General features: G+C 39.6%; 3 protein-coding genes across 7 annotated transcripts in view; 1 reads left to right on the top strand and 2 right to left on the bottom strand.

Moving 5' to 3' along the window:
* zdhhc8b (zDHHC palmitoyltransferase 8b) overlaps positions 1 to 1,629 on the bottom strand; it is a 96,973-nt gene extending 95,344 nt beyond the window's left edge. For both annotated transcript variants that reach the window (XM_084729077.1, XM_084729078.1), the window contains exon 1: positions 950 to 1,629. In XM_084729077.1, coding sequence (XP_084585203.1) covers positions 950 to 1,053 — 104 coding nt within the window. In that variant the 5' untranslated portion in view covers positions 1,054 to 1,629. The remainder of the gene's footprint in view (positions 1 to 949) is intronic.
* Positions 1,630 to 2,264: 635 nt separating this feature from the next.
* pgam5 (PGAM family member 5, serine/threonine protein phosphatase, mitochondrial) lies at positions 2,265 to 8,984 on the top strand. 4 transcript variants are annotated; one of them, XM_084729076.1, is made up of 6 exons: positions 2,265 to 2,790; positions 3,517 to 3,689; positions 3,957 to 4,082; positions 5,923 to 6,011; positions 6,890 to 7,020; positions 8,388 to 8,984. In XM_084729076.1, the coding sequence occupies exons 1-6, from the start codon at positions 2,558 to 2,560 to the stop codon at positions 8,536 to 8,538; spliced, it is 903 nt and encodes a 300-aa protein (XP_084585202.1). In that variant the 5' UTR covers positions 2,265 to 2,557; the 3' UTR covers positions 8,539 to 8,984. The 4 variants fall into 4 exon arrangements, with proteins under 4 accessions (XP_084585202.1, XP_084585201.1, XP_084585200.1 ...); XM_084729075.1 differs by having other exon boundaries at positions 6,887 to 7,020; XM_084729074.1 differs by having other exon boundaries at positions 3,957 to 4,084; positions 5,919 to 6,011.
* A 1,682-nt stretch (positions 8,985 to 10,666) lies between these two features.
* ankle2 (ankyrin repeat and LEM domain containing 2) lies at positions 10,667 to 27,006 on the bottom strand. The gene is made up of 13 exons (XM_084729072.1): positions 26,873 to 27,006; positions 24,771 to 25,280; positions 22,306 to 22,500; positions 21,403 to 21,587; positions 18,962 to 19,150; positions 18,752 to 18,874; positions 18,295 to 18,358; positions 16,657 to 16,832; positions 16,447 to 16,553; positions 15,790 to 15,980; positions 14,729 to 15,599; positions 13,731 to 13,862; positions 10,667 to 11,698 (listed from the first exon to the last, which is right to left on the bottom strand). The coding sequence occupies exons 2-13, from the start codon at positions 25,267 to 25,269 to the stop codon at positions 11,488 to 11,490; spliced, it is 2,943 nt and encodes a 980-aa protein (XP_084585198.1). The 5' UTR covers positions 25,270 to 25,280; positions 26,873 to 27,006; the 3' UTR covers positions 10,667 to 11,487.
* Between the last annotated feature and the right edge of the window lie 568 nt (positions 27,007 to 27,574).

The following is a 27,574-nucleotide window of genomic DNA, read 5'->3' as shown; positions in this document are numbered from 1 at the left end:
GTGAGATTGAGCATGCTGATGGTCTCACTGATAATCCATTCACTTTAGGGGCTAGCACTAGAGGAGGATGTATGTGGAAATGATGATTCAGACCAGAAACATCATTCTCTCTAGCTGTTATCTCCTTTCCTACAGCGTCCCTCATTCATCAGATGGGGATGAAAGCCGTCCTATGTGGGGGTCCTTGGCATGTTTTTGATGCTCGCTGATAGGCCGCATGACAATGTAATCATCCTGATTGCAGCTGGTGTGGATGAACCACTGTCAGCTGCTTGTCAGAACATAAGAAATTCACTTGAACTGAATTAATAGCTGCTTCCGAGAGCACAAGGAAGGACCTGTTGGCCTTGGTCAGAGGTTACCCATAATCCTCATTTCCTCCAAAGGAAATTACTGTACACACATTAGGTGAGACAGTGCTGTAGATGCAATGAAACCTCCTTCCGGGCTCCACTTTGAGCTCACCAAGCCTAGAATAACTATAATGCTTCTGGATAGGCTGTATGACACTTAAACTAACCCAAGTGAGTGTGCATGAATCAAACACACCCGCCTGCTGGACCAATGCAACCATTTTTAATTGTACCAACTACTGCCTGCGGCATTTCTTCAATGGAAAGTGAGTATCTGCGGCCTAAGATGTGGTCTCCTGCACGATCATGTGGTTGTTAAACTTACATGCTTTATTGGAAGTTTGCCTCGCAGGTATAATGGCTGAATGGTGTGTCTGAGGCTGCACAGAGGCAGCTTTTTGCATTTCAGAACCGCTGCGAGATCCCCCGTTAAGATAGATACACTCCTATAAAAATCACTTAATCTACCTAAGTGACTGAATCCACCCATGCAAACTTGGAGCTGCAAATCCACTCCTGTCTGTGTAAAGCTGAAGGCACAGTGTATGAAAAACCCGGCGTGCAGCGAATGAGAACAAGAAGCGATGCAAACTTACGTGAAAACGAAAAATAAAGTGGTCGATCCCACAAGGAGTGTGGCAGCAGTGGACACTGGGATGTATTTGGTGGGTTTAAATCTCTTTCCAGCGCTGTTGGGCATTCTGTAATTTCCACATTCCTCAATTATTTATTCCGATTGGAGTCGCATGTAGAAAAGGGATCCAGTGTGCAGTGTATATTGGCCTTTCTGGAGCTATTCAAGGTACAACCGGTCCGTCTTTTGCGATCGTTTAAGCCGCATAGATCCTAGGATAGAGAGGCAGGAATACACAGCAGCGCTCTCTGAAAGCCTGGAAATCCCACCCTTACAATCCAGCCCACTGGTGAGGTCACTGAACCGCTTGAAAAGGTGGAGCCTCTGTGGGTGCAAACCCTGCAAGTGTCTTCGCAAGAAAATGATCCGACGTATAATATTGATTACCCTGCATTTCATCGGAGTCTCTCTGCGATAATTTCTTACGAGATTCCGCGAATATAAAAATCTACTTTCCTCGCAAATGCTCACCGATTTTCCGAAACTGTGTGTATATTCAATTAATTTAACATCACGAAAGTCCGTCAAAGTTTGAGAGCACTAACTATAGCTGTTTATTTTCCTTTTTTTGGATATGCACTGCAGGTGCTTACATGCAAGCGTACCCACATGGACCATACAGGAATAACTGCTTCTTTTTTTTTTTTTTACAAAGAGTCAGCTTCTGCCGTGAAAGTTGATATGGTTATTGTACATCAGTAGACATACATTTAAATTAAACTTAGACGGCCAAAATAATTCTACCTACTCCATTCACAAAACAGACATGGAAAGAAGGGAAGGTGCACATAAGCAGATGCAGCGTGAAGCTCCTTAAGAATTAGAATTTTATTGAAATTGTGTGTTGATTTGTGCGGTTTTAAACTGTAGATGATAGTCAAGCTCATACTATTACCCTCAATGAAATGTTGCATGTTGAATGGCGTTTACAGATCGCGGGAAATAATCAGGGGTACTACTCTGTGGTTACTACCGTGGATCTAGGGATTGGAGCGCCCTCAAGTGGCAGATATCGGAATGGAAGCTGGTCGTATCTTGAAGAGCGAAGGGAACCCTAGATTTGCGAAACTCTCGCGAGATTTTTATATGTTGTTTCTTCACCGTGCTCGTTGTATAAACTAATTTTGTTTTTTAATGTGACAACGCTATGGTCGAGATATTTTTAAGTTTAGGGGCAAAACACCTTGTTAGGGTTCGGAAACAAAAACATGGTTTGGGTTAAAATGAGCACTCTCGCGAGATCCTGGGTTCCCATTTAGAAACGACCGCGACAACCAACTGTTTTGGCTCAGGCGAGCCACCGTAAAGTTTGTTGGCAAGTGCACAGATTAGCTTGCTACCCGTCGCGCCGACTGTATTTTTAGTGTCCAGCGAAGAGCTGCCACCCGGTAGATATTTGTACCACAAATACCGGGTTTTGTCGCCTGTTCTGGAGCTTGAATTAAGATTCAATCGCCATTTTTTGCGGAAGAAAGCCATATATTGGTTAGGAGGAAGACAACGTTACACCCTGTAGACGGTAAACCATATAAGCTCAGCTAATTAGCTAGCAATAGTTTGCTCCTTCAGGATGTCGTACAGGAAAACTTTAAAACTTATTTGTGGCTTCGCCGGAGGCTCTGCCGCCCTGGTGGTCGCGGCTGCAGCGGCAGACTCCCGCGGATACTTCGGTGACCAGCGCGGAGAGGCAGCGGCCAGTCGGTGGCCGAAGTTCACCGTTCTTCAAGCTGCGCAGCCGGCATGGACACCTGCCAGCCACACGCCAGCCCCGACTGGTCACTCCTGGGACTTCAACTGGGATAAGTATGTGCCGCTACACCCGCTGTGTGTTTGCTGCTTCATTATTGAACTTAGTGTCAACGCTAGCTAGTACTGTAAGAGTACTTTCATTTACTCCTGATTGAGTCCCACGTCAAATCTCTGTCAAATATAGCTCAGTTTAATAACAGGCTAAAATCCATGGTGAAAATGAAAGTACAACTTGGACTACAGTTTAATATCCTCGTAAATGAATAGTTATTTTAGATGCATACCGAATCTAAGGCGAGCCCATGACCTACAATGTTGCTGACAGGCCAGTCAACTTTAAAACTTTTTTTTAAGAAAGACGTAAATTCTCTGATTTCAGCTACTTTAATGTGAATATATTCTGGTTTCTTAACTCATGTATGACAGTAAACTGACTATCTTTGGGTTGTAGACAAAAAAAGTGATTTAGGAACGTAATCTTGGACATTTGTAAACACTGTTTAACATTTTTCACCGTTTTCTGATATTGAATAGACCAAATAACTAAGAGATTACTCAACAAAATAATGTACAGATTGATTGGCACTGAAAATAATTAGTTGCAGAAAATTGTTTTCACTCAGGGATTATTCAGAAAGAGATATGGAATTTCTTTAAAGTATTACACTGATAATAATCTTAAATCATGTTTGTGTTAACCCAGTTTTCCATCCCTCAAGTTAACCATGTGAGACAAAGCCACTACTAATCTTGAGATCAACTTGTCTTAACTCTGTCCAGGAGAGACCCATCTGCACTGACCAATGGGAAAAAGAAAGAAACTGTGACTGAAGACCCCAGCTCTGAGCAGGACAATGGCAAACCAAAAGCTACACGTAACATTCTCCTCATCAGACACTCCCAGTACAACCTGAGTGGAACCAGCGACAAGGAGAGGATCCTCACTCCATTAGGTCCTTATTCCTCCATTCTCTCACCTGGAATGCTGACCAGGAAGCAATTTCAGTCAGAAAGTCATTAGTACACATTGATACTTGGACCAAGCTTCAATGTGTGCTGTTTTGTCTCTGATTGCATAACATCACGCACATATTGTTCCACACTGTTCTGACAGTAATTGTTGAAGGAACAAGTTTGCCCATTGTTCTACCCACATTTTCTCTGACCATTTCTGACAGACCAGCCATTTGTTACGTTGACTGCTGTGTCTCTGCTTCCAGGTCGTGAGCAGGCGGAGTTGACAGGAAAACGTTTGGCAGCACTGGGACTGAAGTATGATGTTCTGATCCACTCCAGCATGGCCAGAGCTACAGAGACGGCACATATCATCAGCAAACACCTCCCAGGTAGTGGATGGATGCCGCTCTGTGGTTTTGAAAAGTCAAGTTTATTTCTGTCACTCTAAACATTGTTTCAGTTTACAGGATTTCATAGGATACGTCCGTAGGTTTATGGTATTGGTGTAGTGTTGCTTTTTTTAACTCTAGTGTTGATGCTTTATGTCCAGAGTCACGATACATACTGTTATATTTGGGGTTGTTAAAAGCTGCCCTCTGCTAAAGTAGTTTTTGATTTCTCACAGCAGCCATATGAAGTAGTTGTGTAAACACAGGTGTTACCAGTGATGCTAGTTAAGGCCCCATTCCATTTAGTGTAGCAGAGCCTTTCCAGTGAGTCAACATGCACAATAGCTGCATGACTCTGTTTGGCCTGAATGGAGGAGAAACTTAATCAGTATTGTATCAGTATTATCTGTGTTTACACTACTATTTGATCTTTTAAGTTAATATGGACAATTTGGTGTAAAAATATGGACAAATTTTCATTGATGGTGCTGTACAGAATACAGGTACCAAAACAGAAAACAGTAAGAGGATACAAAAAAGATAAACAGTATATGGTTAGCCGATGTTATCTGATTAACGTTAAACAAGAATTTCAACAAAGTGTCAAGCAGAAATCGATTGAAAGTGACAATTCAGATTATTTGAAGTGTGGTTGCTTGAGGTACTTATTGATAGTCAAGTGTATTACGTACAGTAGGTGGAGGTTGGTATGCCTCCAGCTTGGAGAAGCAGGTCAAGTCAAGGTCAAGGATATTTATTGTCATTTTCACTGTGCATTTACATACACAAGAGAACGAAATTTCATTTCTCAATCAGTGACTGCAGTGCAATAGAAACATTCAATAAAATAGTAAACATCATAATAAAATATAAGGATCATTATAAACTAATAAATAGGAATAAAATCAGATAAAAACAGTCCATTCTCTCAAAGTGCATTCAGATAACATCAGGAGTCCTGGTGTAGGAAGTTAAGCAATGCACTGCTCTGGACGGGGTCAGCAGCAAAACATACTTTAGCCACCAAACAAGTCTATATTAGCTTAAGTGTACAGTATATTTAGAATATTTTCATAACTTTACCTTGCTGTCAGAAAGCCTTTTCCAACAGGAAACTGCTGTTACATAAACCAAATATCGCACTTGCTCAGCCAGACTACTTTTGCAAAATCTGCAATTTTATCTCACAGAATGCAGGGGTTGCACTGCTTCGTGTCTGACTTAAGTGCATCCAAACTAACCTTTCAAACCACTAAAGTGACATAATGACACAAACCAACTGATTGAGGCAGTGGTAGACCAGCAACTTCTGTGTTCCGCAAGGTAAAATTAATGATTTTTGTCAGTGAACTTGGTTGGGAGCGACTCTTGGCTTATAGAACTTGAAGAACTTTTCTTATCTGACAGCAAGGTACTGCAGTGAAGATATTCTTAAAAAATCTATAGCATAATCTTAAACTGACTTTGATTATTTTATTAGGTGGATAAAATTATTTTTGCTTCAGACCCTGTCCATAGCAGTGCATTGTTTAGCTTCCTACACCATCAGTACTCCTACTCCTGCTACTACTCCAAACTGGGGGCTTGACTTTCACTAAGTACCTCATACAACCCCATTTCAAATCATCTAAACTATTCCTTGACACACACAGAGTGGTTGGTTAATGCTGTTGAGATAAATTGGCTAGCCATAACCTGTTCATCTTTTTTGTGCCCTGTTACTTTTTTCTGTTTAACAACCTAGATTCTGTGCAGCCCCAATTAAAGCTGGTGAAGAGATGGTGAAATCACAAATGTATATTAACATATTCTCCTCGCAACAAATGTCATACGGGTCCAGGAGTGGAGCTGTTGAGCTGTGATTTGCTGAGGGAGGGTGCGCCAATCGAGCCGGTTCCACCCGTCACTCATTGGAAGCCCGACGCTGTGGTGAGAAAAGCTACATCCGCTCTACTTGGGCTGTAGGCCCCATTTTCTTTTTTGATTCTTTCTTTATTTATTTTTTTCTGTATCCTTGTTCAGGTAACTTTCTGCTGCCCACATGTCTGTGCAGGTGTCTTGTCGAGTGCTTGTTTAGGCTCACAGCTGCAAAAATGAGTCAATACATCAGTGCATTGCTACAGGAATGACTCATCAGAAGAGTTGATTTCCAAAATGCCAATGTTTAAAGGAGTCAGGCAGTTGAAGATCAATCTTGTAATTATAGTTTGCTCATTTAATTCACATTTTGCTATTGCTACATAATTACTTAGTACATTTTATTTAATTATTAAGGATTTAAAGAATCTGGTTCACTCAGTTGAAAAAAATCTATCCCCCTAGCCATGTAGATAGTTTTTGATTGTCTTCACACCTTTGAAAAACATTCAGTATTCAATTGCTTCATTGTGTGCCTTTCTGGAAACATTATCCTGGTTATTGTTGATAATCCACGCTTGAATTTGAATATACCGATTGAAGATTGTTTGATTTTCATCATAATCTGGTGTTTCATCAACACACTCCCTCATTTAAATCAAAAGTCTTCTATTATTTTAAATAAACCAGACATGTTGCCTGTTTGTCATTCTGGAAATTAGCAAAACAGCAGCAGCAGTTTTCTTCCCTCTGTGACACACAGCTGATTTAGAGTTCAGTAGAAGTAACATTTTCCATACAGTTGGCCTAATTTTGGAATGAAACTCCTCATGCATTCCCCACAATGTGCAGCAGCATCATGTATTGGCTCCGTACTGATGGAGGGGTTCAAAAACAACCCTTTTATGTGACAAAGGTGGCTCTTCAACCTCTCTACCGTCCTCCAGCAGTACCACGAAGATGGAGCTCGCATTGAGGCAGCCTTCCGCCGCTACATCCACCGGGCTGACCCCAAGCAGAAGGAGGACAGCTACGAGATCATCGTGTGTCATGCCAATGTCATCCGTTATTTTGTCTGCAGGTTTGTGTCGCCGGCAGACTTGCTGGTCTCGGCTCAGCTGAGGCCTTGCTTTGCTAACCATTTTGTTTAAACTATGCATCAATTGCTTTTCATACGATTTTTTTTATTTAATATGTGCTTCACTTGTGTCATTGTGCTCTTAAAGGGACAGTCCACCCTAAAATCCAAAATAGATATTTCTCATCTTACCTGTAGTGCTATCTATCCATCTAGATTGATGTATTTCAATGGTATATATCTTCAGAACTCCCACCAAAACAATTCAGATGGATAAATAGCACTACTGGTAAGAGGAAAACTGTATTTTCTGTTTGGGGGTGAACTGTCCTTCATTAAAAGAAAATTCTTGTTTAATGTAAGGACCATTTAGAACATTTAGTCAGTTATGACTGTGGTTTAATTTCCTCTAAATTAGAGGTTCTGGTTTTTTTTATATATATATATAATATATAGGGGATACCCTCATGTTTGTCCCTTGGAATAATTTGATGTAGCCTCTTATTCTTTACACCTCTGCTTACCTCTTATGTGGAAAAACACAAAAGGAACCTATTAGAAATATATTTAATATGTATTACAAATATTTGCACCATGTTGAGACAAAATAGATACATTTACACACATCGAGAGTGTGTTTCACTCTTAGTTCTTAAAGGATTTCACAGGGTTTTTGTTGGATTGTTGCAGCCTAAAATGCATGGCAACTTTTATTAAAAAAAATGATACATGTTGAAATGTTTCTAAACATTTGCTCTGTGGGAGCAAGTGAACAAAGTAACTTGTTCCAGGAAGAATAAAACCGCACTCTGTTCTGAGTGTTCTCAGTAACCTTACAAAGGGCCTCAGGCTTCGTTCAAAACAAATTACAAAAAACTAGTAAATAGTAAAACATTGAGTTCATTCATTGAGACATACACATATGAAGTTTGTGTGGGAGACTGCTATGATTGGTGGGTCTCACAAGAAAATCTAATATGTCAAATTTTAGAGTTAAGGTGATGTGACAAAAATGCAAGGTTGTGCAGAATTCATTGGGATTGGTTGAATTTAACTTAATTGTTGCAGTAACAACTTCCTGGAGGGACTGCTTAGTGAATTCATAAAATAAAATGCAGATTCTGACTATGTTCAATCATACACAATAAAAACAAAATATAAGTAATAGAAAATACAAAACAGGCCAAATAAAAAAAAACATACAAGATCAAAAATAGGCCTAAGCCTGGGACTTAAATGTGATCTGTCTTGAATATAATCTATGAAATATTTTTAGATTACTTGTTAAATTAGTGCTCTGTAAAGATAAAGTGGCTCCAGTATTCAGATGCTCATTCTCAGCTGCTGATACCTTTCTTTTGTTCTCTCAGGGCTCTGCAGTTTCCTCCAGAGGGCTGGTTACGTATGGGTTTGAACAACGGCAGCATCACGTGGCTCACCATCCGCCCTAGCGGCAGGGTGGCCCTCAGAACTCTGGGGGATGCAGGATTCATGCCCCCGGACAAACTGACACGGACCTGATGGTGCAACACAGCACAGATTTCTGGGACTCGAGTTTGATGTCCAGTCAGAACGTGGCAGGGTCAAACATTTTCTCCTTAAGTGTCTTGAAAACTTCTGTTATTTTTTTCTAATTTAATTACCATCATGTATGAGAGACTTTGTGGTTGTGAAGACTTCCGTGCCATAAAACGCCAGCAGAAGTGATTCACAGCCGCATAGCACCTCCTCCTGAATGTAACAGGATTTTTACACAAGTGACTGATTTTTAAACCAAAAGAAGTTGTATTTGTATAGCTGTTGTAAATGCAGATCATGCTCTCAGCTTTATGTGTCATTGCAGTATACTGAAGTGAGGACTGTGTGTTGTATGGTGCAGCTGTAATTAATAAAATTCAACTATGAATCCCTGTTTGACCTGCTTTTACTGCCATTTTTCATGAGTTGAAATTAAAGATTTAAGACTTCTTCTGTGCACACAAGTGGTTTACTTTTATTCAAATTTAAAGATTCTACTAAAATCTACTAAATATTTCTTTCAGTCTTGCTTGGGGTCTTTTGAGGTTGTTTTAATGTGTTGTGTGTGTCCTTGTTTTGGCTCCAAAACAATCTTTGTGATCTTATTACCACCTTCTACAGAATTTGGCAGATTTTCGTTCTGAATCACTGCAGAAAACTGTTAAATAAAATCTTCAGATTCTGCTCAGGCCTGTTTATTAGATACAAAACTATGATTTTTTTTTTCTCACATAGGCCTACAGATACCAATTTTTTTTCCCAGGAAGGCAAAGTCATAACCCATCCCACTTGGTCTCCAAATGGCAAGTACTTGGTTCCTTTGCTGGTTGGGTTGGCTAGGTTTCAGCATGATGAGTGCTTGGTTAGGGTTTAGATAAGAATAAGACAAACATACCTTTTGTTTGTATTTTAAGTTTTGTCATGCCGGAGTATGATTACACCCCCTCCATGTACTTGGATGTGGGCCTGGGTCCCCCAACTTTCCAACTGCATTTCATGAAACATGGGAGCAAAAACAAAAGTGTTGCTTTCATATTTTTGCTGAGTATAAATTATCTAAAAAAAATAAAGCACACATTGGCAGTAAAGTAGGAGTGATGTTTTATTGATTAGTTGAAAGAAAATGAGGTCTAGACATACAGAAAGAGAATTCACCATGAAAGTTATTTTTTAATAAAGCACAGAATGCTAAAAGCACAAGAAGCATGTTTTAAGTTTTTAGGTGCATTTTTGCAAAGTTCCACATTCAAAAACATTCAGAGACCAGAATTAGATCTGTTGTCACCTGAGAGCACAAGGATGACAATACAATCTTCTCAGTGAAGTAGTTTGTGCTCTCGGATAAAGGTTTAATTCACAAAAAATTTACATTCAGAACACTTGTTTCTTTCAACCTACGAAGAGTGGCAATCTGAATATCCAAAAATGATTGGCTATTTTTCATCCTAGACATCGCTGATAAGCCCTCGCACAGTGGTGAATTTAACTCGAAGTTATAAATAATTTGGATACGGCAGGTTTTTGCATTCACATTCCAATGTGTGTTTTGGAGAAGTGCAAGAACCTGCCGTGTGTGCATGAGTTTACTGTGAGCCAATCTGAACCACCTAAAGAGATTCATGACATAACTCTGGGGCGTTAAAGTTCTATTAAGCGCTAGTTTTTAAAGTAACACTGAATCAAACTACTTCCCATAATGTGAAAAAGGCTGCGAGTACTGCTGTTCCCACTGGGAATCAACACCCAACTCTACAGAGCTCTCGGCTAATCTGTTGGGTTCTCTGCAAGCATAAGGCAGTTTTTTGTTAATAAGATGGCCATAAGAAGCCATAACAAGCTAATAATTATATCAGGGTTCTGTGACTGTTAGTTCGGAGTCGTTCTGCCCCCCAGTGGTTTAAAGTCGCTTAATACAGCTTTAAGGTGGTCTCAGACTGAGCAGTTTTAAGGTTTAGCTCAGACAAGTCTGAAATTACACTTTACTGATGAGTGTGCGTTTTGTCATTCATACTCACACTGTGGGAGATGTTTGTGAATGAATGAATGATATTTCTGAGAAATAAAAGCACAGTCTAAGGCCGCCAGTAGTGGCAGAAAGGAAAAGTCAAGACATGTCCAGGAACCACCGAGAGAAGATGGAAAATGTATGCATTTATTAAAGAACAAAATAAAAACATTGAAGATTTTTCAGTCTTATAAGTTTTTCCCATGTTTGCCATAATCATCTGTGACCGATGCAGCCAGTAGGGGTCGCCATTTCCGGGTATTTCATGTCATGAGCTAGAGAGAGTGTGTCCAAACTGACAGAGAACTGGTCCATCACTTCAGAAAATTAAGGCAATTCCTGAACTGAGGAAAACATAGGAAATGGCAGTCGGTTTTAACACCATTAATAAAAACATTTAAATTTTGTGCTACTGACCAACATACAAAAAATAACTTTTAAAATATTGACATTTTACTTTTTTTTAAGAACATCTTCAGTGGGAGAATCCTGTTGAGGATTCCACACTAAGGTTTTAGTGATGAACTAACTTTGGGGAGTGCGGCTTGTTTTCACGATATTCAAAAAAGTTGACTCAGGCTATGATACAGGTGCTTCACACTTGCCACAAATAACATTACCGTCAATTCAACATGGTCCACACCCATACAGTACATAAATTATCAAGGTTTCTTTTTTTCCTTTTTTAAAGTCTTGAGTGTACATCACAACCCAACGTGATGAGAATTCCTGTATTACATAGGAGTAGTACCATACATCATTAATACAAATCTTCCAGACACTTGTGCATATTTCTGTTAGGTATGTGGTTTCTGAGCTCTGGTGTAGCCACCTCGGTGCAGCTGGGTTTGTATTGGGAAGGGTAGGGGTGGGGTGGGGTTAGGGCTCGGAAGGGGTATGGCCATAAGTGGTGGGGGATGGAGGAGGAGGAGGGGGGAAGTGGGCAGTTAGATCGGTGGCTCGTTCAAGTGCTTGAAGCGGATGTGCTGGATGTAGCTAGCATTGGCAGGGCTGTAACGGCTGGGGCTGAAGTCTGGTGAGGCGGCGTGCCGAGCGGGACTGAAGCGTCCGCTGGGAGACATCAGGCCGCTGACGGGGGAGCCTGGAGTCTGATGGTGCATCCCGAGTCGTGGTTTTACCACTGCAGGGCTGGGCCAGCTAGATGACACAACAAAATACGCATTACAGTCAGTCAGTGGTTACATTTACAGTATTGTTCATTTGCTAGTACTACTGAAATGTAAAAGCAGTGCAGATTTTATTGTCCTCTAGCACAAAGTGACTACATCCTAGCTGCATAGGGTTGACATATTTACTTATGAACTGTATAACTGATAAAGAACGGAGCCTCTGTGACGTCAAGTTACTAAGGAGCCATTATGAAGCTCAGAGTGGTGGCTCTGGCCATCGCCATCTTGGCAGTACCTCATTTAGCTAACTCCCAGCTAACCCAAAAATGGGCAAAAAGGTGGAGGGTGAGCGGAGCTTAGGCTGCCGAATGAAGCACCTACCTAGTGGCTAGTAATCTGTGACAAGCACTCCTTAATTATGAATAGACTTGAGACTTTAAGGGATGAGTTATAAAAAAAAATCACCTCCAGAACAGTTGTCAAGAAGGAAAATAGCTATAGAGACCAAAACTGGTTTTGTACCAGGTTGTCAACAGCTGTATTTCCACTGTAAGAGCAGTCAATGGAGTTGGCTTCATTTTTCAGCCCTGGAGGTTGGCACTTGATCAACTTAAGTGACAAAAAAAAAAAAAAAAAAAAAATCACTGCACCTGGTGCTGAGATTATGCTGCACATTGAAACACCTTTATGCAATCATCTGCACCTGAGGCACTATGTCCTACAACTATGGATGCATGCCAAACAGGGCTGTTAAATTACTGGCTGGTACAGGCCTTTCCAGTTATATTAGTGTCACCATAATGGAGTTTATCATTTTGCTACACTATCTTGAAAAATACAGATATTCGATACCATGGGGAAAACAGACTCAACATTGATGGCATAAAATTTAAGATAAATATAACAAGGCTATGACATGACAACGGATTTAGAAAATGAGACGAGTGACGAGAAGAAGACAGCAATGCGAACAAGTGAGAGGAGGTGGGACTATGTCGGCGCTGCAGCAGTGTGTCAGTTTGCTGTCCAAGAGAAGTTAGAGAGAGTACAGTGCAGCTGGTATGAGAGTATCGATATTGCAAAAAAAAAAAATATAATAATAATATTGAAAACATTTCAAATATTCAGTATTGAAAGATCAATATTTTCGACAACACTAAGGTGTATCGGTTTATATCTGTGTTGGTGTTTATTAGCCAATAAATCGGTATTAATATTTGACTTGTCAGATATCGAAACATTTAATAGGTTTTTTGATGAACTTTACTAGAACTAGAGTCAGAATTGTTCTTTTTTTTATGTTCTAGCAGCAGTTAGTGACTGATTTACTTATAGGTTAGAGCTATGGAATATTAAATCATCCATCTTTGCTCTCTACATCTTGGCCTTTTTCATAATCAGCTGTGCTTAAACTACAGGTTATGTGAACTTTTTAATTATGAGTTGTAGGTCTCTGCCATGAGAAGGAGATAATTAGCAGCATTGGGTGGAAAAGAAAAAAAATCTAAATAGTGCATCCCTACTTATGACTGAATCATTCACTTTGTAGTCACATTTTGTCACCCTTTGCACATAAAATACACAGATTCTTTTTGCATTCAAAGAGCTTCCTTTTCTGTCAATTTGATCGTAATGTTTGGATGAGACTGTTACTCTGCATGCACCTGATGCTATTGCTTTAAAAGCCTTTAGAGTGCAAAACCTTTCCTGATCATTTGTCTTTTCATATTTAACATGCTTTTATGTTGCATAATGACAGTATTCACACTCCAAAGCTTTAAACCAAAGAGACTATAAGTCAAAGTATGTCCAACATGCCAGAATCTGAAGGATTGAAATGGCCATGAATTTCTGTGACAAAATGACCTCGAAGACAGAATTGTTTGCACACACAATAAATATTACGGAATTTAGCCTTTAATCTGATAAATCTGATTTAATCAAACACTGAAACCAAAAACCTCTTTTTAGGCCAGGACAGCACAACAAACACACAGGAAGTAATATGCACTGTAATAAAATGTCAGTATGTCAATAATGACAATAAAAAGCTCACTAACCTCTGCATTTCTGCTGCAGAGTATGACTTTATTGTGCTCTTCCACTTCTGAATGCTGGGATACTTCTGGGGATCGAGGTCTATGCCTTCTACTGCTGACAATACCTCTCTGTCCAACTTGGTTGGTGAATCCCTGTAAAGACACACAAGATTAATCTACTGAATCTTTATCATCATAACTCATAAAATGGGGGACCATCAAACCCTTTTATAACTGGATCTCTGTCACATTTCCCTTTTTGTAGTCAAACTGAAGTATGTGTCCGCTGGTGTTGTCTGGACTAGAATTAGAGACTATCGTGCCCCAAAATATCAGACAGGACTTGTTATTTATTTCTAATTAGAATATCAAATTAGGGATGGGTGACACCAAGCTTTTATAATTTGATACAATACTGATACCTTTTGTCACAAGTTTGTCAGTATCAACAGTGATACATTAGGAAAATGTGCTAGTATTATAACATATCTTCTTGTTTGTGTTCAGTCCTCTTAAACCTTTCACAGTGTGCTTGAAGAGGATACTTGGCTTGCTGCTGTGTGTTATGTTCTGGTCACAAAGAGTGCATCTTACTGTATTTATATCTAGCCTACAGGTGAAAAGTTGCTCCATAGTAAGTTATGTTTCTGCCGTTCTCCATGGATGTATTTAACTGTCACAAGGCTGATGTGGAAGTGTGCGACTGAACCAAACCAAAGTTTATTAGCACTAACATTATTCAGTAGTGCTAAAACATTTGAGAGTGATGGAGCCACCCACAGTTTGTATTTATATAACATTATCATATATAGTTGTTTTTAAAGGAATCCACAACATATGAGTGGCTTGTGAAAATCAAAGTAACAATCCTGCTGATTTGATCCATCCATCCCTATATCAAGTCTAAAGATTGTGACACATCATCTAGTAAAATACTGTCTATATATTTTTTAATTAAAGTAGCTCTAAGTTCAAGTCAACCATGTTGTGCTCTCTGCAGAGAAACCAGAGTGACTTACCCGTCAATGAAAAGTCCTCTTCTAATGTGCGGTGGGGTCCTGGGTAGGAACTCGTTGGAGTTATCTAAGGATTTATAGGAGGAGCCAGAGGATCCTGAGCTGCTCAGGTCCCTCCCTCCATGGTCCCATGACTTGGACCTTGCACAGAAGTTGCGCCCCCCTGACACTGACCCCCTAGTCCTGCCCAGCATCTCCAGACTCTCCTCTGCTTCAAAGTACTCCTCTGAGCTGCCACTGCTGCGCCTCTCTTCTGTCCCTCCTCCCTCTGTTCTCCAGCCCAGCCCCTCCACCGCCTCGCCGTCCTGACTGCTGTGACCCAGCGACAGGCGGTTCAGCCCGGAGCTCAGGTCTGTGGCTGAGGAGGAGCCGTAGGAGTCCCGGGCCTCCCTGTGCCTGCTCCCACCACTGCTCCTCCTCTCCCTGCAGCTGGTGGGGCTGTCCAGCGGCTCCTGCAGTGACATGCGCTCAAACTCCACCATGAGGTTGGAGATGGGCGACAGCAGGCAGGAGGAGGACGGGGAGGTGCGAGGGGTCACCTTGTCTCCATTGTGAGTCCTATCTCTGGAAGAGGAGCACACCCCGTTTTTGCAGACAACGCCAGGCGACAGGAGGCCGTCGTCGCAGCAGCACAGCAGGTCCTGCTCGGCCGCCGTCTCGATCAGGTCGGCCCCGCGGTGATGCAGCGCGATGGGCAGGATGTGGAACTCGCGACCCCCCACTGCTCCCTTCAGGCCGTCCTTGGACGCAGCAGAGGAGGTGATGCTGGTGAGCGCTGCGTTCTGCCGGTTCTTCATCTCCTCGAGGCTGATATCATCACCCTCGTCCAGGAAGGCACCAACAGAGATGGAGTTGCAGAACTTCTTGGGCTTGCCTGCAGCCAGGGATGATGAATAAAAACAGACTTGACATGAGGCTTTATTACACTGATTATACTACAATGTCAATTAATAGAAAATTGAATAAATGGATGAAATTAATCAGGGAGGATGATCTGGAATGTGCACAGCCACTTTCTTAATTCAGCAGTTTAGACTTTTTTCAGGACGTGCAGGTGGAAGTACCTGGAGAGGGGGTTTTGAACCTGTTGCTGGTCTCATTCTCTCCAGCCTCTTCATGAGACAGGGGGCTGAAATCCCTCTTGCTGAGGTATTCTTCCAGCTTGCGCAGCCCCTCAGTCGATGACAGATCCACAAAGCTGTCCAGAAAGTCCCAGTACTCAGCCCATGGGTAGCCCTTCCCATGAGCCAGGTCTCTGTAGATGAAGGATGACTTACCATTTAGACTATTACACACTGAATTCAGCCATATCTCTTTATTTATTAGTCAAAAAATGGTTTTCTCATAGTTTCTGGAGACTGAATAAACCTTTCATTAACTAAAAATTACACATATGATTCAATTTCCCTGCAATTTTGTAGACTAATTTATGTCCAAGAAAAAAAAACTGCTGTCACAGTGCCGGTGGACCATTTTTCAGCTACAATAAGCTACAATGTGTTTGAGAGTGGAGATGACATTTAACAATGAATGAAACCAGTTTGAGCTCAGGGTGTGTAGTACATGGCTTGACATGTCTGTAATCCCCAAAGACATGTTTTTCTGGCTGGTGCAAAAGCTATTTCCTCTGATGCACACACACAGTGAGACAGCAATAATCCCAGTGGTATCACTCTTCAACAAAGTCCAGATATCTTTGAGAAGTGATGTTCTGGACTCACCTGCCCACTCTCTCTGCCCCACGATCAGGATCAGACTTCAGGATGTGGTGGAAAAGCTCTGCCCGGTCTCTGGGCGGCGTCTTCCAGGACCGACGAAAATCATCTGCCTACAGGAGAGGACAATATGTCCTGGTCACTAAATGTTTTTTTTTTAATGATGCACTGATGGACCTGAGTAAACATAAACAGGTAATCAGGTAAAGAACTTGCTTTAGAAGGGCTCAGGGGGCCTGCAAAGGCTGTGACCGTCATCACAGGATCCATCGGGCTTCTTGCGTGCCGCTGGATCATTGACAGACTTTCTGAGGACTCAGGTGACCACAGAGAACCAATGATGGGCTGAGAGGTGTTATCGGTTGCCCTCAGCAAAGGGATGTAGCAGCGATCTGTGAAGACAACAGACAATTTTAAGTTATGACAACATGTTTGATGGACATGACTTTTATTTATTACACTTTACAGGATGATGAATACATACATTTTCAATAAGGATGGGACTCGAGAACCGGAAGCGCTGATCTGATCCACCAGAATCATACGCCTCAAAGCTCATCAATCCCTTTTATCAATGCCAGCATGTTTTTGGACAGTAGAGCACACTGCAAAACTATGATGTCAAACTCATCAGTCTATACTGCCAAAAGCTTGCATCAAGAAATCAAGAAATCATCCAATGTGTGGCTTCTTTTCACAAAGAGAGAGGAGTATGCACACACATCCAAATCAAAAAAGGCCAGGTGCTGAACCAAAAGTGAACAAACAATGAAATAAATAAATGAATGACTAGAACTACACAGAGCTCCAACGTCCACTTATTTAATGTACCAAAGTAGTGACATTTCGAGGAACACGGCTCTTCAGACTGTGTCTTTCACTTCACAAAGAAATATGGCAACAGCAGTAGTTATAATGGTGTGAAATTCTCATTTTGATAATACATATAATACACAACATGGGCTTCAATTCAAGCATATGTTGTGAACGTCAGATATCTGACACGAGTGCTTCTGCTTCCCAACTGAGCAGCACATCAGTTATTGAGGGTAAATATCCTGCTGTAATACATTTAGTTCCACCTGGGCAGGCTTAGTGGATTTTTTTCTTTGAGTAAGAAAGCCTAAATTAAATAATTTTCTGTGCAATTTTTGCTCATTTCATCCATTTTAGATGATGACAGAGGGTTGTTATAACTAGATCTCAGGCTACAGCCAGCTTGATTCATCAGGAATCAATAAGCAAATTGATGAAGAATTCAGGCTGATAAGCAGAATCAATACTGGCAGTGATATCGATAAAATCTTCATCATATTCTCATCCCTGATTTTCAGTTAGGTTGGCACTAGTGTGAATCAAACCTCAAGCTGGCACTGTACTTCAAAACAAAATCTAATTTAATGTTGTCAAATATCTGTTGCATAAAGTGGTGCAAGTCTGTGCACAGGATAGTGAGTAAAGATATACAGTATGCAGAAACTCATGCCAAAATTCAGAACTAAAGCTGGAAACTGATTTACAATAAAAAGTGTTCCCACAGCCTGTCACACTAACCCAATTACACCAATCCAAAGCACATAAAGCTGATGTTTCCAGCCTATCTGCTACTAGCAGCCCACATGGCTAACACCATAACAAACAGGACAGATAAACCAGGGAGGGAGAGGAAAAAAAAAAAAAACAACATTGAGAAGTACAGCCAAATTCAAACTACATGATGTAACCTGTTGATTCTATTTAACCAGGCTTCTCTGTGTGAAAGTTCACTTCATGACACTTGCATGTGTCAAAAAGTAAACAGTGGAGAACAGTAAATAAAATATGCATTTTTTTAAGAAATGCATGAATCCTTACCTTCCAAATAGTCACTTATCTTCTGCTTCACTTCTTGAGTCTTATTTTTTCTGCTACAAATAAGCTGTGAAAAGGAAAAAAAAAGAATAACTGTGGATATATGTACAGCTGACAACATATAACTGTGGTTGAATTAGCAGGGGAAAGAATTTGCTCCTGCTCATCTATCTTTAGACTTCTATGTGCAGTCAGTGATTGCTGCCAAAAGATTTAAAAAGCAAAATAGAAAGTTCACAGCTTCAAAACCCGAGTAAGCATGACTGCACCTCTCCACAGCTGCTACTGCCAGGACGTCAGTGTTCAGCAGTAGCAGACAGAAAGCTCACATATGTATGTGTACACATTCATGAATGCTTTCTGTGTGATAACCCCAAGCAACAATAACCAATGCTGAAGGTTTTCTTACTCAGTGTGCATGTTACCAAGTTAAATTAGGGTTAAAAATAAAACTGCTTACATCACAAGGCTTCTGGCCATCCTTGTTCTTACAGTTCTTATCGATGTCAGGATGCGAGCACAGGACGTTGACCACTTCTGGGCACCCAAACTTACAGGCAAAGTGGAGTGGTGTTTCAAAGCCCTGGAACATACAAACAGAGCCCATTAACTCCTTTTTTAAAGAATCTCATTTATCTGGTTTTGGCTGGTACAAAAAAAAAGAACTTACAGCCTTATCTGGAGTGTTGAGGTAAAGATCTACAATGTAGCGGATACGTTTCTGCAGCATGACTTCCTGGTCATCTGGGTACATGAGGCGCATAAACTCTGGGTTTTCCAAGGTGTCCAACAGCAGCTGGGCGACTCCCGCCTGGTTCTCCTTGGCTGCCACGTGCATTACGTTGTACCGGCAGCCCTCCTAACCAGACACAACAGTAGAACAACTTTATGGATCAGGACATAATCCTCTTTAATCTCCTGTCAACAGGAAGGGATGCTTAATTTTGTTCAAAAGCAGCATCTGACCTTAACTTCACCTGCTGAAGTTAGGGATTTATCAACCAACATTTAGTTTATTTTTGAGCATCTGAGCCTAAGAAACAATAGTTGGTATTTATAATATATCATCACCAAAGGTGCAGGTTTATAATACCAACACCTAAAGAACAGTGTTGGGGGTAATCCATTACAGCAATATATCACCTTTAGTGGTAACCAAGTGTAATGTATAACGTGTTGTTAGGATTTCAGAAATATTATCACTTTTTGGGGGTGTCATGATTCGATTAAACATTCTTTTTCAGTACTAATTGTGTCATTGTTAGAGACGTAGAGTCCTGATTTGTAAATATTAGTAGATCACAGTTATTATGCCCTGACAACCGTCATTTACATTTTCAAACTCTTCTTTTAAGTGTTGTTTTGTTTGTTCTTTCTTTGGACATGCGCTGGACGCATGCAAGTAGGCGGGGGTGGAGAGACAAAAAAAGAATACTGGGAGAATCGCCAATCCTGCTTTTGATTTATGCAGAGCTAGGAAAATCTCCTTTCAGTTTTGAATTTCCTTCAGAAAGCCTTTAAGGTGTCCTCACTAATACCACTGAGGCAATTCCAGGGTTTAATTGCTAATTTCATTGATTGTAATTTCTACTGCTTTAAAATTTTTCAATAACTCTTTTATTTATTTATTAATTTGTCTCACAAATTTCTGCACCTTACCTATTAACACTGTTAATGTGACCTTGTTTGTGCCTTAATTTTTTTCAGAGGATTTAATAAATTAAAGTGATGATGATTATTTCTACTGATTTTCGAGTTAGCTTATTTTGATCATACAGAAATGAAATTGTGACACCCCTATTACATTTACTATGCCAAATAACACATAACCAAATGTGTCAAAATTTAATTTAGGGGGTTGTCAAAAAGTGTGGCAAAATACAGCCAGTAATGTAACAGTCACCTGACTAATGGTTAAAACAATAAACAAGCACAAAAATGACTGTATTGTAATGTATTTTGATAACCAATTATTGGTTTGAGCAATTTGTTAAGAAAAAAAAAACTTATCTGAATCTAGCTTTTCAAATGTGAATATTTCCTGGGTTCTTTAATACTTACAGTGACAGTAAACTAAAGATGTTTTAGTTGTAAAACAAGTCATTTGAAGACTTCAAATGTTCTTAGGCTTTAGGAAACAGCAGTCGACATCTTTCACCATTTTTTGAAATTTTACTAACAAAAACAAAAAGCAACATAAGAACAAGTAACATTTGCATTTTGGGACATATAACGGTAAACCTTGTCGGCCATTGGTACGATATTAGAGAGAGCAGCACTCTGCCCTGCCTAGGTTGAAAAATGTAAGCGAACATATTTAATCACTGCTTTTTTATTGGGCATAAACCTCAGGTTTACACATGCGTTGTCGAAAAACAGACTTAAAACTGCATAAATAAAGGCCAATTTAAACTCTTTAGTTTGTGGTTTCACCTGTGAGACACAACTGAGATGAAAGTCTGCACAGAGCTACAAACACGGTATGAATGATTGAAACATCTTGCAGCACACTTTCAGTGTCGCAATATGCGGGCAATTGCGAGGATACTGATATGATACAACATTACCCTCTCCCCTGTAACACATCACTCTACACAGACATTAATATTGTAAATATATTATTTTCAAATGAAAGTAACTAGTAATATGTAATACTCACTTTTCAAAGTAACTTGCTCAGCCATGCTAAAGACTAATACATACATTGACTTTAAGGCAAATGAAAAAATAAATCGAGAATGTACTTGTAACCTGATGAAGGCAAGATTTATTATACGCACACACAAAGCAGGTCATATTTTTGTCTTCATCTTAGCAACTGCAAGCTTGACAAGGACATTAGCTGTAAGGTTGGCACTGATGTGGAAAAGACGTCTATGTATCAACAAATGACAACATTACAAGTAAGGCTATGCATCTCTATTAATAGCAAGTTTCCACAGAGTTTGAGAATGCACAACACTACCAGCAATACAACAAGGTCAAACAACACCACCTCTTAATTTGACTACTGGTTTTATCCATCCTGTGTTTAGGAAACTGGTTCTTAAATTAGCAATAAACAAATGATTTGAGACTGAGCACATCAAGAAATAAACTTTATGTCCTTACCTGCACAATAGTGGGATTATCCCCTGAGCCAATGAGATAGCGTGGGTTGTTCCACACCAGCTCGCTGAAGGCCATCTCGTCACCCTTCTCCACAGCCTTCCTCAGCTTGGCGGTCAGATCCTGGGTGCGTGGGCTCTTGAAACTGTTGGCCCGCTCCCGGTTGATGGTATCAACCTCCATGTTGTCTGGCGTGAAGAGGGAAAACAGAGTGAAGGTTAGGCACAGGCTGTCTGAAACTTAAAATATTGTTCAAGCATGTCTCGTGCATCTGTTTATTTCCCATGACATGCCACATACGACTGACCTGATAAAACTTGGAGGAATAACCCATCTCATCACTATATTGACATTTTAAAATGATGATCAGGCACTTGAATTAAAGCTACTACAAAGAGTTTTGAACTGGTTATGAACCAGTCTCAGTTTAACACTAATGCCTCTACATGACCTACATAAGTTAACAAGACCATCCAGCTATTTTCAGAATCAGCCTTTCTACCCCCCATTTTCAGTTTTTCTAAATGATGAATCCTTAGCAGGATTTTGGTAATATTATTACATTTACTATGCCAAGTAACACATTTCCAAGTGTGCCAAATTCATGTGAGGGGGTGCTAAAAGGCATGTGACACTGGCAAAATACCTTTGAAGAACAAAATATGAATGTTCCTTACAGTAGCTTTAATGAATTAATTAATGCAAAAAAGAAGAAACCAATCACTGAAAATGCTGATGATTTAATATTATAGAGAGCATTCTACTGACAGGGAAAAAAAACAAATCTCTCAGCCCTCTGTTGTGTCATTACTTGATGAAACCTTGAATGAACTATTAAAAAATATATAACAAGAGGGGATTAGGGAGCTTTTTACCAAGAGGTCTCAAACATCGTTATCTACTTACCTTTACTAATGACCAGGCCCGGTTTGACAGGAGATACACAGGGTGTAGATTTGTTGGGAGAGGGGAAATAGTCACAGATCCCCTTAGCGAACTTCTCAGCATCCTCACGGTTGGGGAAGGCTTTGAAGCGGGCTCCCTTCATCATCTTTACAGCTTGAAGGGCATCTTTCTTATCTGTATACACATGTGCTCTCTCTACAAACAGAAAACCAAATCAGAATTAACTTTTAATCCATTTTAAATTTTTCTACATGATGGGTACATTATATTCTTGTTTTATTTATTACTGTTTGTTAATGTGGCTTTTGAAGTGGTGGTTCAAGGATTTTTGCATTCTTTTACTTTTTGTCCCATGAGCCTGTAAAGTCATAGTTTGATCAGGATCTACAAAATGTTACTACTTTTGCAGTTGCAATAAAAGCCTGCACTGATGGATTAACATTACCAGCATTGATTTTTGAGGTAGCTCGAGATTAATACAGATCAATACTCTATTCCAGAGAGGTTAGGCAGCCCTACTGTTTACCACCAAAGAAATAACAGCAAATATTTTCATCCACTTAACAAACAAATGTGGATGTCGTAGTACATCAGGATCCTGTGTCTGTATTTGTTTTAGGAGTACTTGGTCTCCAAAACAAATACAGAAACTGGATGACACCGTAGATATCATGAATAAACAAACGAGGAACAGAATAATCCTTTATGCGCGGACTTTAGCCTCAAATTGGTATGAAGTTAAACCTATTAAAAAATCGTGTCCACAGGAGTTCTGTATTTTTTTAAGGCTGAAACAATAAAGCTGTCAAAAGTATCAATACTGCAATACCTTTTCAATACCATGTTTAATGCAATACAACATATGTTATTTATAGTTTCAAAAGTACCAACGCTGTAAAAAGTGCTCATTCCTTCCTCATCTTTATTGTCCTGCCTAAAATTTGCAACACAGCAACACCAGCGACTCTTTCTGTACCAGCACCTTTTACAGGTTGTTAATTTTAAATATTAACAACGTAGCAACACAGGCCCTCAAAATTTTGTCTGCTTAAGACTTTCTTCCTCTTGCTGTGATACTGAAAGAGGTATCTAATATAGTAACACGTTAATGTTCAACTAGTATTGTATTGAAGTTTAAAATACTGGTATCACAACAACTATTTGAGACAATATAAGATAAGATTTAAAAAAAGGCAAACTGCAGTATGAGGAATTCATACATTTGGACAAAATGGCTTACCATTTTTTAAATGATTAAATAATTTAAATTGAAATGATATATTTATCATATGTGTTTCCGTCCTGTAGGTACACCAGATGGAAAGGTGCAAAGCATTTTTTCCTCAAGTATTTTTCCTGGGGCATTGTGACTGCATGATATAGTCTGTGTTTCTAGGCCACATGCACACACCCCCACAAAAACAGTTTATCACTATGACTTAATACATGAGAAAACAGAAAAAAAATTCAATGAAAACAATATTCTCTTCTGTTAAAGAATTATTAAGTGTCGTTAGAACTATTTAAATCAACTTATTTTCCATGTGCACAAGCATGAATTTCATTTGATTACTGACTGTGGAAGATCAGTTAGAATGGTTTGTTTCTTATGATATTAACTTCTCAGTGTCAGCACAGCGCTAAATTAAATGTTACTTTGAATTAAGGGTGTCACAATCCTCCAAATCCAATATTCAATTTGACTTTTGATTTTAAGGTCACAATATGATGCTTTGATTTAACCTAAACCTTCTTTTTAGCACTAACAGCTATGTCACTGTTGGCCTATCAAGTCTTGATCTTTTATGCCCCGACAGCATTTACATTTTAAAAATCAACTTTAAAGGTAGTATGCATGGTATGAAGTATGATATAATGGCTGGTGAGCTAAGCTGTGGTGTCTCTGAAGTGTTTTTTCTTTTGCGACAGACATGCACCGGATACCGCATGTAGGCTGGTGTGGAGAAGAAATAATACTAGGGGAATCACCGATTCTCATTTTGATTTATTTTCTATTTAATACTGAGATTGTGACAACCCTGTGTAACTGTTGCAATGGTATGAGTGTTCTGATTGCAAGGCAAAAAAAAAAAAATCATGTAACTCAAGTGAGCTATTGATAACAAGTGATGAATGGAACAGTGACAATTGATTTCTTCATCTTTTTTTTTTGCACAGCAACAACAACTTCATTCTTAACATTTCGATTTATGGAACATGTTAATTGTCTTCTATGGCTATTGTCAAAAATGAATCATTTTAAGTCATGGTCAGGTAATTAGCTTAAGCTAGGCCTGCTACAAATGCAATGTGGAAAATTAGGATTTTAATAGCCAGGGTGGATAATAAACCAGCAAGAATTTCCTCCAGCAATATCAAATCATGATGATATGATGCTTGGAGGCTCTGTGGTCAATGACTGTCTTTATGATGCCACCCAAAGTAACAAGATGAGCTGCTCTTACCATTTCTAGCCAAAACATCCTCCCACAGCGGACATACTCCATAATAAAAGGTTGGAGACACTTGTGCCGGCTTTGATGGGGTTTCCGTTTTGGACTGAGAGTTACTGCATTCAGCAGAGATGTTTGAGGTCGTCTTTACTAAGATCTCCTCTTCCTCTGGAGGATTGAGACCCACACCGTAGCCAAAGTCCAACTCTTCGCTGGCGGTCTCAGTGGGGTTGCTGCTTGTAGCAGCAGTGGTGGGTGCAACTGCAGAGGTGGCACATGACACAGGTTTGGCATCAGCAACAGAGGCCGCACTGCCCGAGATGCCTGCTGAAGAGCTGTTGTCCGATTCAGCAGCAGTGCTCTCCGGCCCGGCCAGGACTCGGGCTAACTTCCTCTCAAAGGTGGCTCGGGTGGTAGCTGTGATAGGGCCGCACTTGACGTCTGCTCGGGCAAACTCCTCCCGAAGTTCATCAGCACTCAGCCCCCTCAGCCTGCTCAGAACCGCCTCCATGCTTCAGCTCCCTACAACACAAAACACCATACACTTCAGTAGGGCAGTAAAGATTGACTGATTAGTTGTCAATTATTAAATTAATCGCCAACTGTTTTGATAATAGATTAATCCTTTGGAATCAATTTTTAAGAAAAATGTCCACATTCTCTGATTTCAGCTACTCAAATGTAAGTATTTTCTGGTTTCTTTAGTGTTCTAGGACAGTAAACTGATTATCTTCGAGTTGTGGACAAAACACGACATTGGAGGACATCACCCTGGGCTTTGGGGAAACAATGAAGAACATTTTTCACCATTTTCTGACATTTTATGGACCAAACCACAAATCAGATAATCAAGAAAAAGATTAAAATGTTAATCAATTATGAAAATATTATTATAATACAGCCCTCGACATCTGCAATTATGACCATCAGTTGTTAATAAACAAAAAAAACCATAATTAAGAGAAATGTTAAACTTAGAATTAATCTCTTTTTAATGTTCCAGATTTTAAAATAAATTAAATATCAAAAATAACAGTGTACAATTTTGTTGTCTCAATTAATACTTCAACAAAGTTACTAAAACGGATTACTTATAGAACAATTTCTTCCAATACTTGTGAATGCTAAAAATTAAATAATAAAATAAATAATGTTCCATAACAAATATCATTCAAACAAGATGACATGTGAATAGCAGAGGGCCTAAGAATTTTTTTTTCATCCATGCATCCCCACTACCATGACTTACAGATAACAAAACCAAATTCAGCACATTTATTTTTACCTCTAGCATTTAAACAGTGTGAATACAGGACTGTGTATACTATAGATTGGTCATAACTCATAAAACTACTATTAGAACACGAACTAAGACATTGGTGAAACTCTAAATTAAGTGACAATGTGTTTTGTAGTTCCACTATAATCCCTCAAAATAGCAGTCCAGCAACTTGCGATTGCTCTGTGTGCACTTATTGTGTATTACATGCCAAAGGTCCTTTATATACTACAACAAGCTGCCACACATTGTTAAATATAATACAGGCTTATTTTAATAACAAGTAAACCTTGTCCTCCACAGCCAAGTATTTCTAGGCTGTACAAATCCATTACATAGCTCGTGTGTGCTCAACGCCTACAAAGACTTTGACAAATTCAGTATATATCACTATAAATAAATAAAGCAGTTGCTAATTAAATTTCGTATACCCATATACTAACGTAACATCTTACACCTTATCAGAAACAATCACACTAATGTGGAACTAGCATGTGCTAGCTAGCTTGCTAAACAAGTCAGCTTTAGCAGCCGGGGAGTGTGCCTTACAAAGCTAGCATGAGGGAAACTGCTCAAATGAAAATCTAAACTGACAGAGCAACCTTAAAGCACCCGATTTGGGCTGAAATATTAACGATCACAAATACACAGAAAACTGGATACATTATAACAACATTAGTCGGTTCATTCGCATGCTGTCACGCCCAAGTATGTCATTCGAGGTGGGTTTTCGGGCTGTAACGTAACAAATTTGATACGTCTTCGTGGTGATGATGCCGATAAAAATCAAAGTGTACGTGTTGACATCTAGTAACAAATGTGTACCTATACTTACCAAGGAACATTTTTATTTAATACGCGCGGATCTACTTGAAATCGTTGTTAGTTTTGCACAGATAAACTGTTGGACAGACACAAAGCTGGAGACGGTCTGGAATAGTCTCATTGTTTACAACATGTTGTGCGCATGCTCAGTTTCAAGGGAGGGCGCACGGTGCGTTCCTAGTCTGTGGGAAAACTCAAACACAGACGACTTGAAGGTGACAAACGCAGACCATCAAGTGAAGTGACACTGAATTCTCGAAAACACTGGGCAGCGATGAACTATATAATTTGAGAGATGCTTTACGTTGGCATGTGACATTATATTAAAGAACCTCGCAACTGAATACCCGCTGCACTTTGGCAATTTTTCTATTTGGCCATTTATTTTCGGTAATTAATTATAGCATAAAACAACACTCAAAACGAATAGCTAATATTTGCGGCTAACAAATTATGCATAATGCTTGTACCGTATTTGTATTCATTTACAATATCAATATCAAACTGCTTGTAATATTTGTTGTTAAAAGCATAACCCAAGTGGCTTAAAATTGCATTAGCACGTCTCTCATATTTACATACTTTCCCTAAGTTGTGAACGTTGCATCATGTTCTCCTATAGCAGACGTGACTAATCCAAGGAAACGATAACCTAGCAAACCCATGTCTAGGTTTTTATGGTTAACAATATATTGACCTATTTAAAATGAGC

This window comes from Lutjanus erythropterus, chromosome 10, assembly GCF_056507025.1.
Source record: "Lutjanus erythropterus isolate fLutEry1 chromosome 10, fLutEry1.hap2, whole genome shotgun sequence".
Taxonomy (NCBI): Eukaryota; Metazoa; Chordata; class Actinopteri; order Lutjaniformes; family Lutjanidae; genus Lutjanus; species Lutjanus erythropterus.
Note: the sequence above shows the minus strand (reverse complement) of the source record. Positions and strands in the feature narration are given on the sequence as shown.